Raw genomic sequence first — 14,471 nt, 5'->3', positions numbered from 1 at the left:
GGATTACAGATTTTATATGGCAGGAAATAAAAATATGGTCGTAGAGACAATGTGAAGTGCTGCAAATGCCAAGCGTAGACATTCAGTCCGGATATCAATTCTGATGATGCTATGCTTTATGTCTTTTGATCACGAGAGGTCAAACTGATCTGTCCCATCCAGACAACTAAGTTAAGGCATTACTATATATGTTTAAGTATACTGTATAGGTTCAGAGTAGGAATAAAAAATAATAAGTCATGCCCCCCTTGCCCAGCACCAATGCCCGCTGCTCCCTGGGTCCCCACTGGTCTCTGCTTCCTGACTACTCTCAACACAAATGGTATGCCCTCTCAGCCACTCCTGCTCTGTCATTGCTGTAAAATGATTGTGAACCCAGCACTATTTGATTTATGTAGTTCCAAAAATAGTTGGGTAACTTTTTATCTATTGATTTACTTTTCAGATTTATATAGCGCCAACATATTCAGCAGCGCCTTACAGATATTATCACTTACTGTCCCCCAGTGGGGCTCACAATCTAGATTCCCTTATCTATAGGTCTTTGGAGTGTGAGAGGAAATTGGAGTACCTGGAGGAAACCCACACAAACACGGGGAGAACATGCTAACTCCATGCAGGAACCCGTGTAACTATTATATAACTGCTCGAAACGGCATAAGGAAAAAACAAGTGGATAACATCTTTAGCATTCCTGCAGATACTTTACATACAGATCAGTGGTAGGCCCCTCTCCAGGGGCTAATGTTCTCAGAGATTACAGGACGACACAAGCAGCCTATTACTAATGACCTGGTACAGCAAAGATTATTTGTTCTGTGATAATGGAGTGAGATAGCAGTAATGTTGTCATGTGTGCCTGACGCAAGGAAATGAGAAAATATTTAATACATTTTTATTAGATTTTACATTGCTTTTTTTTTGCTAGCACAAATCAACAAAAGCACTACATTTCCATAATGCAGGATCTGTTCTGAGAACTTGAATTCGGCTCCTCTATAATATGAGGGCACCTATGCTGACAAGGGACATTTATAACCTAATATTTTGAGGCATGTGTTACAAAATTATATTAAATAGCATCTCAACTCCATTATAGCCTGAGAAATTTATGTAAATTTCTTTAGAGAAAAACATTTCTTGACTTGTTTTATTGTGTGTAACTTAATTTGCACCATTTCCTGCCGGATAAGTTGCAATATTTTTCTCACAAGGTGCTAAACTGTTCTTTATAATAGCTGCCGCAGAATGCGCAGTATGGTTGTATTAGGGATGTAGTGTGTGAATGGATATTTGGGACTACCCATTGCTAAAGGCATATTTGATATTGGTTGTTATGATGTGTTTATCTCTAAAGTAGGGGCACCCACAGAGAAGGTAGGACTACAAACAAGAATGGGCAAATAAATATAGAAAGTAATTCTACAGTATAGATAACCACTGCCGAGCACGAGGGGGAGGGGGGGATACTTGGTGAATAGATCCAAAAATATATTCATGGTATTTCTTAAACTGGCCAAAAAAGTAACAATTTTGCTAGCAATTCAAGTGTACATAGCTATCTTTAAAGGGAACCTGCCACCGTGTAATGCAGTACAATCTGCAGGCAGGATGCTATGGGGCAGGAGGAGCTGAGCGGGCTGATTATATAGTGTTATGGGAGAAAAGATTCTGTAAAACTTGTAATTTATTTATTTAAATCTCTGCTCCTTTGGGCAGGATTATGCTCAAATCAGAGGGGCAGGATTATGCAGAAAATCACAATGTTTGGGCACTGCTTCATCACTCAGTTTTTTTAAAAACTCAATATTCACAAAAAAAAACATCAAGAATTTTCACAGTTTTTCATTTCAGCAGTACTACGTCATTGAAAATTAAATCCAAAATATTGCCTTTCTGCAGCAGTCAACACAAATGCTAATCCACGGTCTAATCCATTTACTGCTACTGTCAGGAGAAGCTACAAGGTAATTCTCATTATAATAGTAGGTGTCCAACTGGCATAACATTATGACAGCTCTATTGTTCTCTTGATTGGCCTAGATAAAGATTCCCACAGTCAGTGTTATGTGTGATGCTCTAATTGAGTCATGACAGGGGGCTCTCTATAGTCTGTATTAGACAAGTGATGGTTGGGAGGGAAGCGTTCCCTCCTGGCAATTGCTTGCTAGTTAGTGGCGTAGACCACTGTTATTACATGCAGCGATCTCCTCTTTAGCATGGGGAGGAGCGATCGCTATGCCGTCGCTCTTCCCCACACTGTCTAGTGGTTTGCTGGCTGGAGATCATTATTAGACAGCATGATCTGCCGTCGGCAAGAGATGATTTTTAAGTATGCTTAAAAATCTGAATTGCCCGATGAACGAGCAATATTACACTGCAAGATGATCGATAACGAACGTTTATGCAGGCTCATCAAAAATCAGCTCAATGGTTGCAGTAAATGGGCAGAATGAGACTGTCTGCCATGCTTAAAGTTCAAAGAGTAAAAATTACTGGGCAGGAAGCAAAATACATGGAGTGACTTCAAAAGTTACATCCAGAAAACCATCCACACAGAATTGTAATTCAATATTTTTGTGTAATGCTAATCTGCTATTTCTTGTGTTGTATGAAATCAACCTCATCATAGGTTAGGGTTGTAGATCTGCTTTTTCAGATTGGTCGCTTTGTATAAGCAAAAGCTCACCATATATTTTAGAGAGTTCATGGAAAGCATGGAAAGTCTGATTATAAACAACAAACAAATAATACAATATGAGAAAATATATATTGTGGCAAACGAGTAAGAGGAGGGGGACTGTAAATCTACTGTAACACACAATACAAACACTTATAGTTTAATAAAGACTATGGGGCACATTTATTAAGAGCAGTCTTTTAGACGCCGGTCTTAATAAAGCCCTAAGCTGGCAGTGGATACCCCGAAGTTATAATAAGGTGCCGGCCTCTTCCTAATTTCGGTGGATCCTCCACCAGTTCTAAATGTTAGACAGCTTCCTAGCTGTCTTACATTTAGACCATTTTGTATGTCTAAAACAGGTGTAGAGAATGGTAAATGAGACAGGCTTATCCCTTCCCTGCCCACAAAACGCAAACATTTTTAGACCTGGCGTGAGCGGAGAGAAGTTGCAGACTGCTGGTCAACTATCCGTTGCGTCGCAATCTGCGCCTGAAATACGCCTAATTTAGGCATATTTAAAATTGATAAATGACCCCCTAATTCTGTATATCTTAACATTGACTTAGGGCTCATGCACATGGCTGTTGTGCAGCCGTTCCGTGAATTGGGGACTGCAATTTGAGGTCCCCAATGCACGGGCAACATCCTTGCGGCTGCCGGGACGGACTGAGAACCATTCAACTTGAATGGGTCGGTGATCCGTCCGCACCGTAAAAAAATGTTCTATTTTTTTGCAGTGCGAAGGCATGGACAGAAACACCACGGAAGCACTCCGTAGTGCTTCCGTGGGTTTCCCATCCGTCCTTCCTTTCCGCACAGCACCGCATCTCCCGGTTTGCAGACCCATTCAAGTGAATGGGTCCGCAACCGTGATGCGGGGTGCACACAGCCGGTGCCCGTGTATTGCGGACACACGCCGTATGCGGGCCACAATACGGCCACGACCGGGCATGTGTGCATGAGGCCTTAACATGATATTTCTGGGAGCATTCTTTTAAAATAAAGATCTTTCAACCACAAACGGACAAACATTTCAAACATGGTCCGTTTATTTTTAGAAGATGATGGTCTATCAATGGTCATTTAAAACAATCATTTTGGTGTAAATTGTCCATTTTGATGACCTTCAGACTAATGTGTATGGGAGGCTTTTAAGTCTTCCATCACAGGGTCTGACAAAATAAATACTAAGACAATTGCTAATAGTTTTTAAACTGCGGTAACAGTTTATGTGTCTTTAACCACTAGCTCAATATGTAGAAATGCAAAATACAATGCAAGTGAAGGGAACAAAATCTACCATCATACAACAATAAAACAACTGTTTGTTACCCATTCACAAGGTAATACCACCATTCCCTGAAAAAAGAAGGATCAGCTTACCTTCAATGGCTGAAAGCAGCACACGTGAGTGATCATATGCAATCACATTTGCATATCTATTCTTTGGTTTATTAACTTCCAAGTTAGAGTGCTCCCATGTGAACTGTTGCCCTGGGTCAATAGACTGTAAGTAAAAGAAAATAGATGTGTTGTTTTAATGAGAACATGGCACTCGGACACACATTTACCTCTACACACATGTCATTTTTGAGTGGTTCCCCCATATATAGCATTATATCAGAAAACAACAATATGAAACATTACATTTACAAACTGATTTGAATTCTCGTTTTAATGTATTCTATGACTATTTTTTTATTTTAGATCAAGAAGGGAATTATATGGGTTTTTGTCAATACTGGTGATGTCCTTGTAAGCTTGAGCCATTGTTGTGTACAGTAAACCTTGCTACTATTGTGGATCTTGAAAACAGGCGTTTGTGAATAGCTATCCTTTCTTCATATACCGTGACAATCTACGTTGCAGCAAGCGTGGGTAGCATTCCATTCCCATGCTTTGTCATACAGCACAGTTTTAATCCATTGTTAGGCATCTACTAGAACACTGGTTAACTGTGGTGCTTAAATGACTACAGAATAAACTAGTTGGCTTCTAGCATGCTAAATGTGTAGAATGACCTTCAATGAACCTACACAAATACACTTAAAAAAATGCATAAACAGCCATTCAGTAATGTGTGTTATAGGAATACTCCCGAAATAATAATAATAAATATACATAATCTCTAAAAGCTTTAATTCATAACTCATCCAGTGCATTATGAGATATGGTTTATGAAAGTCTGTATTCTGCCTATGAAGCAGGAGAAACAGGTTGGTATAATATTGCCTACATTTTCTAGGAGGTTGACAGGGAAGGTTTGAATTTAATACTGTAAAACTAGGGTGCCTTGGTACAAATTACCTCACCCCAGTGCCATAGGATCCTGCGGCGTTGACTGCTGCATTGAAAGCAGTAGTCTATAAAGCAGAGCTGAATGCTGTCTAGTTCAAGTGGTATTCCATTTTTCTCATTTCCAAGATTTCCAATGCTTGGCAAACGCCACCAATCAGCTGTTTTCAGCAGCCACAGGTGGTGGAAACTAAACAGTGGCTGGAAACTGAAAACTCCAGATACTTTGCAGTGATTGTACCCAGGTAAGCAGCTCAGCTTCCAAACACGTGAATAGGAGCTAAACTGCTGAACCTAGGCAAGGCCAGTAGCTGCTGAAAACAGATGGTTGTGGGGGCTTCGGATCCCCATTGATCTTATACTCAAGCACTTTCCGGAGAAAGATTAGATTGCAAAGTCCTGTACTATAATTGTTTTTCTTGTGAAACTGAAGGTACACGCTAATGGAAAAGCCAACTTTGTGAGCCATAATTTCTACATACTATCCCAGAGAGCACAGGGTCCTAAACATCTTTTAATAGAGACAACTTAAAGGGGTCATCATGTGACCAGTTGTCCCAAAACCAAGGGAGCAGGTCACCTCCCGTTGACGAGTGCTGATTTTATCGATGCAGGGAGAGAAGGAGCTGGCCCTGGAGCAACAGACACTGAACCCAGCGGTGGGAACCAGGTAAGTATTGTTACCACCGAAGGTTGGCCACTCAGGGAGGTCTTTATTAGTCTTGAATAACCCTTTAAATAGATAATTGCATTATTGTGTTTTAGAATGATAGTTCTCTTAATGGATGCTAATTCCTCATATCAACATGATAAAGTAATTCTACAAATTAAAGTCACCTTTGACGAGCATTAGAGTAGGGTTCTCTCTTGGGATCTCCTCTATGAATCACATTGGGGAGCCGTCACAAGTAACTGCACAACTGCTATACATATAAATCTTTGACCTCCTAGATTAGACTATTCACATAAAATAAATTCATGCAGTAAAGATTCCCACCTCACAGCTATTAATCTGTATTGGACTTTAAAGGGATTCTGTCACCTCCCCTCAGCCAAAAAACGATTTAAAAGCAGCCATGCAGCACAGCTTACCTGGATTAGGCTGTGCTGTTTTATCTTGAAATCCGTCCAGCAGTTACTTCAAAAAACGACTTTGATCAATAAGGAAATGCGTCCTGAAGGTGCCCAGAGGGGCGTTTTTTTCTTCCTAGTGAGCCCAGTACCGCCCCTCTTTCAGTGCCCAGCCCGCCTTCCTTGTATTTTCTAACCGCCGCCCCCAGCCTGCCACAGCCTCTCCTGCCTCTCCTCCCCCTCCCTCACGCCGAACGAAGTCTCGCACAGGCGCAGTACCCACTGAGGGCTGCGCCTGTGCGATCATCAGGAGACTGAGGGCGGCAGCTTCATCTTCGTCACTGGGCATGCGCAGAGCCCAGTGACGTCCGATGCTCGCTCTTCCCTGCTGACTGAGGGAAGAGCGAGCATCGGACGTCACTGGGCTCGGCGCATGCCCAGTGACGAAGATGAAGCTGCCGCCCTCAGTCTCCTGATGATCGCACAGGCGCAGCCCTCAGTGGGTACTGCGCCTGTGCGAGAGTTCGTTCGGCGTGAGGGAGGGGGAGGAGAGGGAGGGGAGGCTGTGGCAGGCTGGGGGCGGCGGTTAGAAAATACAAGGAAGGCGGGCTGGGCACTGAAAGAGGGGCGGTACTGGGCTCACTAGGAAGAAAAAAACGCCCCTCTGGGCACCTTCAGGACGCATTTCCTTATTGATCAAAGTCGTTTTTTGAAGTAACTGCTGGACGGATTTCAAGATTGAACAGCACAGCCTAATCCAGGTAAGCTGTGCTGCATGGCTGCTTTTAAATCGTTTTTTGGCTGAGGGGAGGTGACAGAATACCTTTAAGATACTGTATTCAACAAGGAAATGCTATACTCTATCAATGTGTATTTCTGAACTGATACTTGTGTGGCTGCAATCCAAATCTTACTTCGTGATAAAGGTGACCCACCCAATCAGTCCTTGATGACTGAGCAATGTAATCACACAATGAATGAGGCTGCTGAGGATGTGCTTCACACAATCAACATTCTCAGCTCACATCACTTCTCCTATTTTTATTTTTTTTCAAGGTTGAAATGCAATTTGATCTCTTTTCCCAATAATGATACATGCCATGTCAAGCATACTGCTAGGTCCAATCATCTAAAGTGGCTTAGAAGTATGAAAAGTCAAGCAGATGTCTTTGTCAGCCATTCTGCAGCTCGTCGGTGTACTAGGGCATTGCCATCAGCATATTATACAGCACTTTCTGTATATTTCCCTAAGATTAAAGTCCAGATGGTCAAATCCACTTATTAACGCTAAAGCCTGTAGGCAGAGGCAGGTGCAATCTACTCCGATTGTGTTTCTTCATATCTGTTGTATCATCATAAACAACTGGGAAAGTCTCGGGTAAAAATGGACTGTACGCCGAAGCAAACATACAAATGTACATGTAAAGCATACACTCACTGAAAGAAAGATCTACAAGCTGTAAAATCCCAATAACTCATTTGCCCTTAGCCTGCACTAAAAGGTTTATAATAAGCACATTAAAGGTTTAATGGGTGAATCTACAGGAGGATTTAGTGCACAAATCATGTCCATGGCATAGATCACTACAATGAGAATGCAGTGCATTAATATGAAAATGGCAATCTTAGGGTACGCCCACATAGGGTGTAGGCACTGAGGAATTGCAGGCAGAAAATCTGGGTGTCTTACAGGAACAGTAAACTGGATGAGATTTGAACTCCTCCACACATTGAAACCGGCATGGGGTGTGGATGTCAGCATATGCTATAGATTCCATCCTGTGCAATACACAGGGTAAAATCTGCTAAATCCATAGCAGACTTTCACCTTCTTCATTGCAACCGCATCATATCCGCACCAAAAGTGCAAGTAACACATGCATCTTTTTATGCGAATTTGGGAAAGAAACGCACAGAAATTTGCACAGAATTTCTGTTACACAGCCGACACCCTAAGCTGCACATATCAAGGTCTAGGTTCCTGCTTAGGGTAAGTATAATTAGTATTTCACTGTTTACGAACCTAATGGTGGCTGCAAAGAGGAGAAGGAGTATAGCACCTATGTGCTCCTCTCTGAAGGCTAAATAAAAGGGACAGGAGTTCTCAGAAAAGATGCTCCAAAATTGTTAGTTTATGAGGGGTAAAATGAATTACTAAAACAGACATAACAGGAGAGGTGGCAAATCCTCTTTAACAGAAGAAAAACGTTAGGGAAGATTTACAAATTAATTGACAAATTGATTAATTGTCTTTTGACATTTTTGCCTCATCTGTCAAGAGGTGTTGCCTAGCACAGGGGGGCACGCGCTTGAGAAGCAGCACCGTGTGCCAAAATTGTGGCACAATTTTGTTGTGACTAAGCCAGCTAATAAGTGATGTAAAGTTACAAAAGGGGGTACCCATCATTCCCCCCATGGCACTTTTCTAGAGTAAAAAAGTTGCAAACCCCTTGTGTATGGCTTTTTAAATGTCACTAAAACAAATTTTGTCACAAGTGGCATTTCTACATCACCCTTGCCACTTTCCAAAAAGTGAGGGGAGGCAAGGGCAGGGAAGGGTGAGGCCAGTGGGCCCGATATAATTATCTTCATTTATGCCTGTTTTCTGGCATAGAGCTGTTCTTAACAGCATTTAACTAGTGTTGGGGACCACTCATGAAGGCGACCTTGACGTGGTGAGTGGCTTATTACGCTTTGGCCAAAATGTACACCAATGCCTTATTCAACATCCAGCATAAAGGCAGGGCAGAGTGCTGGTTGCAGTGTGCGATTGCATTTTGTGTTTTAACAGCATTTACACAGCATTTAAAGAATTGCTTTATGGCAGCCCCATGGTCCATAGACACAATGGTCAGTAGTGGACCGCATTGACTTCTATAGGAGAGTCTTCTAGCCATGCATTGTGACCTGTGCAGAGGTCATTGTACAAGGAAAGAATAGATGAGCTCTGACAATCACCTATTGTGAATGGTGGATCATGTCTTGGGGGGATTAGAATGATAGGTTAGCAGGTAAATGCAGGGAAGTGATCTGTACAGGCAAAGAAGTGGCACCTTTTATTAGGCCTAGTGGACAGTGTGAAAACAGCAGGATTTCATGGTCTGTTTAAATATAGATATTGACATGGAAAATTAAAAATAATCTAATCAAAATTCTTTAAAAACTTGTTAAATCTAAAAATCTGATAAAAACCTGGGAATGCATCATCAGAAAATAGGTAATTTTCTGATGACGCATTCCCTTTAACAAATTTGGCTGATATTACATTTTGACCAAATCCATCAATTTTGGCTTGCTTAGCTCACCATCTAATGTGTGCAGGGGCCTTTCAACTCTCCTTCTATGTCAGATCTCAGGTGCCTGGGAATGCGTCCCGTTTGCCAGGCAACCGTCATGTGATCACGCCTGTATCAGCGTGATAGGACGCGGTGACGTCATCGCGGTCATGTCACGTCCGCCCCTTTGCCTTCCTCCTCCTATGCGATGCATCGCTCCACGCATGCGCGGGCGTGCACCGCTCACTCCGGATGTGGGAGGCGTGTCTTAGCCAAGCCTCATTCTGGGGCCGGCTCGTTTTTTAAAAGGTAGCGATCTACAGATACCCTTTAGGCTACATCAGCCCAGGCGTCTAGATAGCTAGTTGAAGAGGGGCTCTATATCTTGACTCCCCTCTTCCCTCATAGCTAACCAGCCCACTTTGATCTATATCTGGATCGTGGTGCTACTTAATCTCCATGCAGAGTGCACTATTGACATCTCCGTCAGTGCACCCTGCACAGGTTTAGCCCAAGCAGACCGTTTTCCCCTGATGAGCTTGTCACTCATCTTGTTTCAGCGAAACGTGCATGTAGGGAGCAGGTAAGCGAGGGCCTTCTAGGGCGCACAAATTCTAGGGTGAGGTTCCTGTAGGTGACTGGTGGCGGTTTACCGCCATCCGGTCACATAGGCCAGTGTAGGGCTCCAGGGTATCACTAGGGCCAGCCAGCACTACAGACCACCCTGTACTACGCAATTACCAGAGCAACGGTGTGCACATCCATCAACACCAGCCGGTCAATTGTGGATCCAGAAGCCTGTCATCTGAGTGGTAGGACCATACGGTTACTATTTTGGTGCCGCCGAGCATCTTCTTTCAGTGTTTGGTTTAGTATATGGTACCAGTCTTTCCGTGTGGTAACCCGCCGCGTTGCTTCTGATTTAAATTCAAGTTTATGTATCGTTACATTTTGGGATCAATTTTCTAAATATACTTATTAAATGTTAAGTTTTAATTTCGACCACTTATTACATTATTTTTCAGATCTCAGGGGGATAAGGAACTGGCAGTTGGATTTCAACTGCTCAATCCTTTTATTCTTTGGGAGATAAGCCACTGCCAGAGTACCAGAAGTGTCTGTCAGCAGCTTGATCCCCTCTCCCCATTTAGAACACATGCACACTCAGCCAAGTCAGGTAAGAATGCGTATGACGTGGGGGTTGGAGGGATAGCTGTTTTGAGGCTCTATTTGGAAGCCAGACTAAATGCCGCAGCATGCTGCACTTCTTGTCAAAGGGAAGGCTGGGCTCTGAGGGGGGAACACAACAGACCCCAGTATATATGGAAATTTATAGTGCTAACATGAACAAAGCCTTAAAAGCTATGACCACCTTTGGATAGCCAATTTCTTATTGCATTTGGGCAAAAATGTATTTTTTCAATGATCTTTTTAAAAAATGTCAACAGTTTTTATTCTAGAGGGTTCAGTTTCAGTCTATCTACCGAGTATATTGCTTTCAGTGTCACACAAAACCCACCATGTTATTTGAAAAGCATATCTAAGACCTCTGTATACATATGACATGGAATGTGACTCTCACATCTTCTTCTACAAGATACAACTGCCCCATAGCAAAATTATGATGAAGTAATTGAGTATTGGCGATAAATCAAGGGAAGAGATTATGATTACAGCCTTCAGGGCATGGTGCAGTATTTAATGTGCCATACTCTGTAAGACGATCTGGTCAGTATGTGACTACCGCTACATAGAAAGTGTCAGCATTGCAAATTTATCGATTTTCAAGTTCCACTTTTCATTGGCAACCCATTCTTTTACATGTAGTCATGGTTGGCAATCTCCCTGTAGCCAATAACAGCATAAATGAATAATCTACCGACTGGCACCTCATTAACAACATAGGTGGGCATTTATTATTAGTTATTATGCTTTGTGGCATATTAAGGTCGCAGATTTTGTCGCAAAGGTGTTTTGTGACAAAATCTGTGCCTTTACCCTGTTTGAGCCACTTCTCCAAAGTGGAGGAACATAAGGGAGTGGTGTGGTACGGCCGGCCCGTCTCATTCATCATTTTCCTCTCCAGTTTATAGCACAGCAAATGGCCATAAACTATGCCAGCAAGGGAGCTGGCGTAGTTTAAAGCATGTCGCATGGCCGGCGGCAGCAAACGCCAAAGTGGTGTAGAGACCTGCACCTCTACATAACTTTGGCGCATCAACTGGTAGCGCAGAGGGATTAAGACCGGCGTATAAATAGCCGGTCTTAACAAATGTTCCTCATAGAGTTGATAATAAGAGACTCGGCTATAATATATTCTATACACTATCATATTGCTTATACACTCTGCAATTTATTGTTACTATGAAAGGGGTCCTATATCTGAATATGTAAAAGTTCACTTTGTATTATAAACTAAAACTAAACATGTACTTATGGTGACTTGTGTCTCCAGTTCTATAAATATGAACAATGGGTGTTCTCATTCGGGCTGCCATGGCTACGTCCATGTATAGTGTATCCTATAGTGTGTAGATATGCTTATACACAGGTATACCATACAACACGTGTAAGCTTTAGCAAGCAAGAATATGTTTTTCTAATATGAATAACAGGAGTATAATTATTACAATAGAGATCAATGCATGTCTCTGATGGAGTGGCGCGATTTTCCTCTGCTATCATGTCTCTGGGTGTAGCCATGACAACTAGAATATGATCATCAAGTGTTCACATTACCGGTTGCATTCAGAGAATTGGGAAATGATGCAAAATAGAAATAAAGTTTAGATTACAGGGTTACCTCATGATTACAGAGTGCACAGGACCCGTTAAAGGGCTATTCCTCACAGGCTTTCTATTCATTGCTCCAACCTGGCGAATACAAAATCCTGATCCAAATGCAATTAAACTGCTATGTGATGATGTCATCATGTCCACTGTCCTTTTAGTATATATAACAGTTATTACAGGAATACTGTAAAATCCATACATGATACACACATCTGACCAATGAATACTTCCAGTAACTACTTTACTATCCTGAGATTCTCCATTATCAATGACATCTATAGGAATTAGACGGATAAGAAGACAGACATAAGGAAAATATTCTGTCCCATTCAACTGCTGCATATATCTATCATCGGTCTCACAAAATAAATGAAAAAGCATTATTTAGCTAAAGAACAATGCAATAATGCGAAACAAATACAGACTATAACTGAGGTGTAATGGTAATATCTCACACTGTAGCAGAAAACAAACACGGGGTGTGCACCTCTAGAAGGTGGAATGTAAGGGCAACTACCACTAAACCTACAACAGAATATAGTATGTGAAAACCCCATGCTTATACATTATTACTAGTCACACGCAGTGCAACCATAAGAGCAAAAACATAAGCCAATTGTGTCCAAATCTGCAGGACTCTGCAGGCAAACTCCTAACCTGCACCCTTCTCTACACACATGAGTGTGAGTACCCTGGTCAGATGCCTGGACAGTATGCTGCATACGAGACTATATGACTAAAAAGTGTTTTAACAATATCCACCACATTGTTCTTAATGTTCTCTCCACACGAACAGAATAAATAAGGTCAGAGTCTGGGTGATCATGGCAACATATGAAGCCTGTCCTTTCCCTCTTTTAGAGACGTAAAGAAGACAATCCTGTTGGAGGCGAGCAGGATATTCCATGGAGTAATGTATAGAATGGTCTTCTCTTCCCATTAAAGAATTTGGCATGGGTCTTTTGTAGAGCTGCTGAGAAATCCTGAAATAAAGGTATGGAAGCATCATTGTATTTAGGCCAACATCAGCCTGGGCTTTGTGTCTGAAGGTGAAGGCCTAGCTGCAGGGCCGGCCTTAGGTGTTCAGGCGCCCTGTGCGAGCTAACCTTGTGGCGCCCCCCCCCCAAAAAAAAACAAAAAACACTGCTTGTTGGCTGGCATCATGGCATAGGCTGGCTGACTATCCAACCAAGTAGTTACCAGCCCTCACACCCCAAAGGCCGGTGTAATGTTATACTTCCCTAGTTCGTGAGATTTCCCTACCCTCGTCACTTCCGGTCGCACCGGACATGACGTGAGGAGGTGTGCAGCGCCGCGCAGGCGCACAACGACAGGTTAGGGAAATTTCACAGCAGAGTGCGCATGCGCCAGGAGCCTCGCCGGCGGTTAGGGTAGGGAAAAACTATGGGCCAATGCGCAGGCGCAGTGATCGGATGGATGTTCTCAGCTGAACACCGGCCGACACTGTGCATGCACCGGGAGCCTCACCAGCGGTTAGGGAAGGGAAAAATTACGTACGGGCCAGTGCTTTTTCCCTACCCTAACCGCTGGTGAGGCTCCCAGCGCATGCGCAGTGTCGGCCGGTGTCCAGCTGAGAAAATTCGTTTCCAATGTAGTATTAATAACTAAACAATTAAATAATAAACATATTGCATTGTCTACTTACCACCAGGACAATAAGATGATCTGGACTCTGGCTGCAGTCTGGCTCTGGGGACTCCATTGTCACTCTCCCCCCCCCCCCCCTTCCCTTGTCACTCTCATTATCCCCCCTCTCCCTTGTCACTCTCATTATTCCCCCCCCTCTCCCTTGTCACTCTCATTATTCCACCCGCCCTCCCTTGTCACGCTCATTATTCCCCCCCCCCATCACTCTCATTATTTCCCCCCCATCACTCTCATTATTCCCCCCATCACTCTCATTATTCCCCCCCCCATCACTCTCATTATTCCCCCCCATCACTCTCATTATTTCCCCCCCATCACTCTCATTATTTCCCCCCCATCACTCTCATTATTTCCCCCCCCATCACTCTCATTATTTCCCCCCCCATCACTCTCATTATTTCCCCCCCATCACTCTCATTATTTCCCCCCCATCACTCTCATTATTTCCCCCCCATCACTCTCATTATTTCCCCCCCCATCACTCTCATTATTTCCCCCCCCATCACTCTCATTATTTCCCCCCCATCACTCTCATTATTTCCCCCCCCATCACTCTCATTATTTCCCCCCCATCACTCTCATTATTTCCCCCCCATCACTCTCATTATTCCCCCCCATCACTCTCATTATTTCCCCCCCCCATCACTCTCATTATTTCCCCCCCATCACTCTCATTATTTCCCCCC

General features: G+C 43.0%; 1 protein-coding gene across 21 annotated transcripts in view; it reads right to left on the bottom strand.

The window, feature by feature from the left end:
- PTPRD (protein tyrosine phosphatase receptor type D) overlaps positions 1-14,471 on the bottom strand; it is a 368,228-nt gene that overhangs the window by 62,837 nt on the left and 290,920 nt on the right. For all 21 annotated transcript variants that reach the window (XM_044272365.1, XM_044272440.1, XM_044272372.1 and 18 more), the window contains one exon: positions 4,067-4,190. In XM_044272365.1, coding sequence (XP_044128300.1) covers positions 4,067-4,190 — 124 coding nt within the window. The remainder of the gene's footprint in view (positions 1-4,066; positions 4,191-14,471) is intronic.

Source organism: Bufo gargarizans, chromosome 1 (genome assembly GCF_014858855.1).
Source record: "Bufo gargarizans isolate SCDJY-AF-19 chromosome 1, ASM1485885v1, whole genome shotgun sequence".
Classification (NCBI taxonomy): Eukaryota; Metazoa; Chordata; class Amphibia; order Anura; family Bufonidae; genus Bufo; species Bufo gargarizans.
Note: the sequence above shows the minus strand (reverse complement) of the source record. Positions and strands in the feature narration are given on the sequence as shown.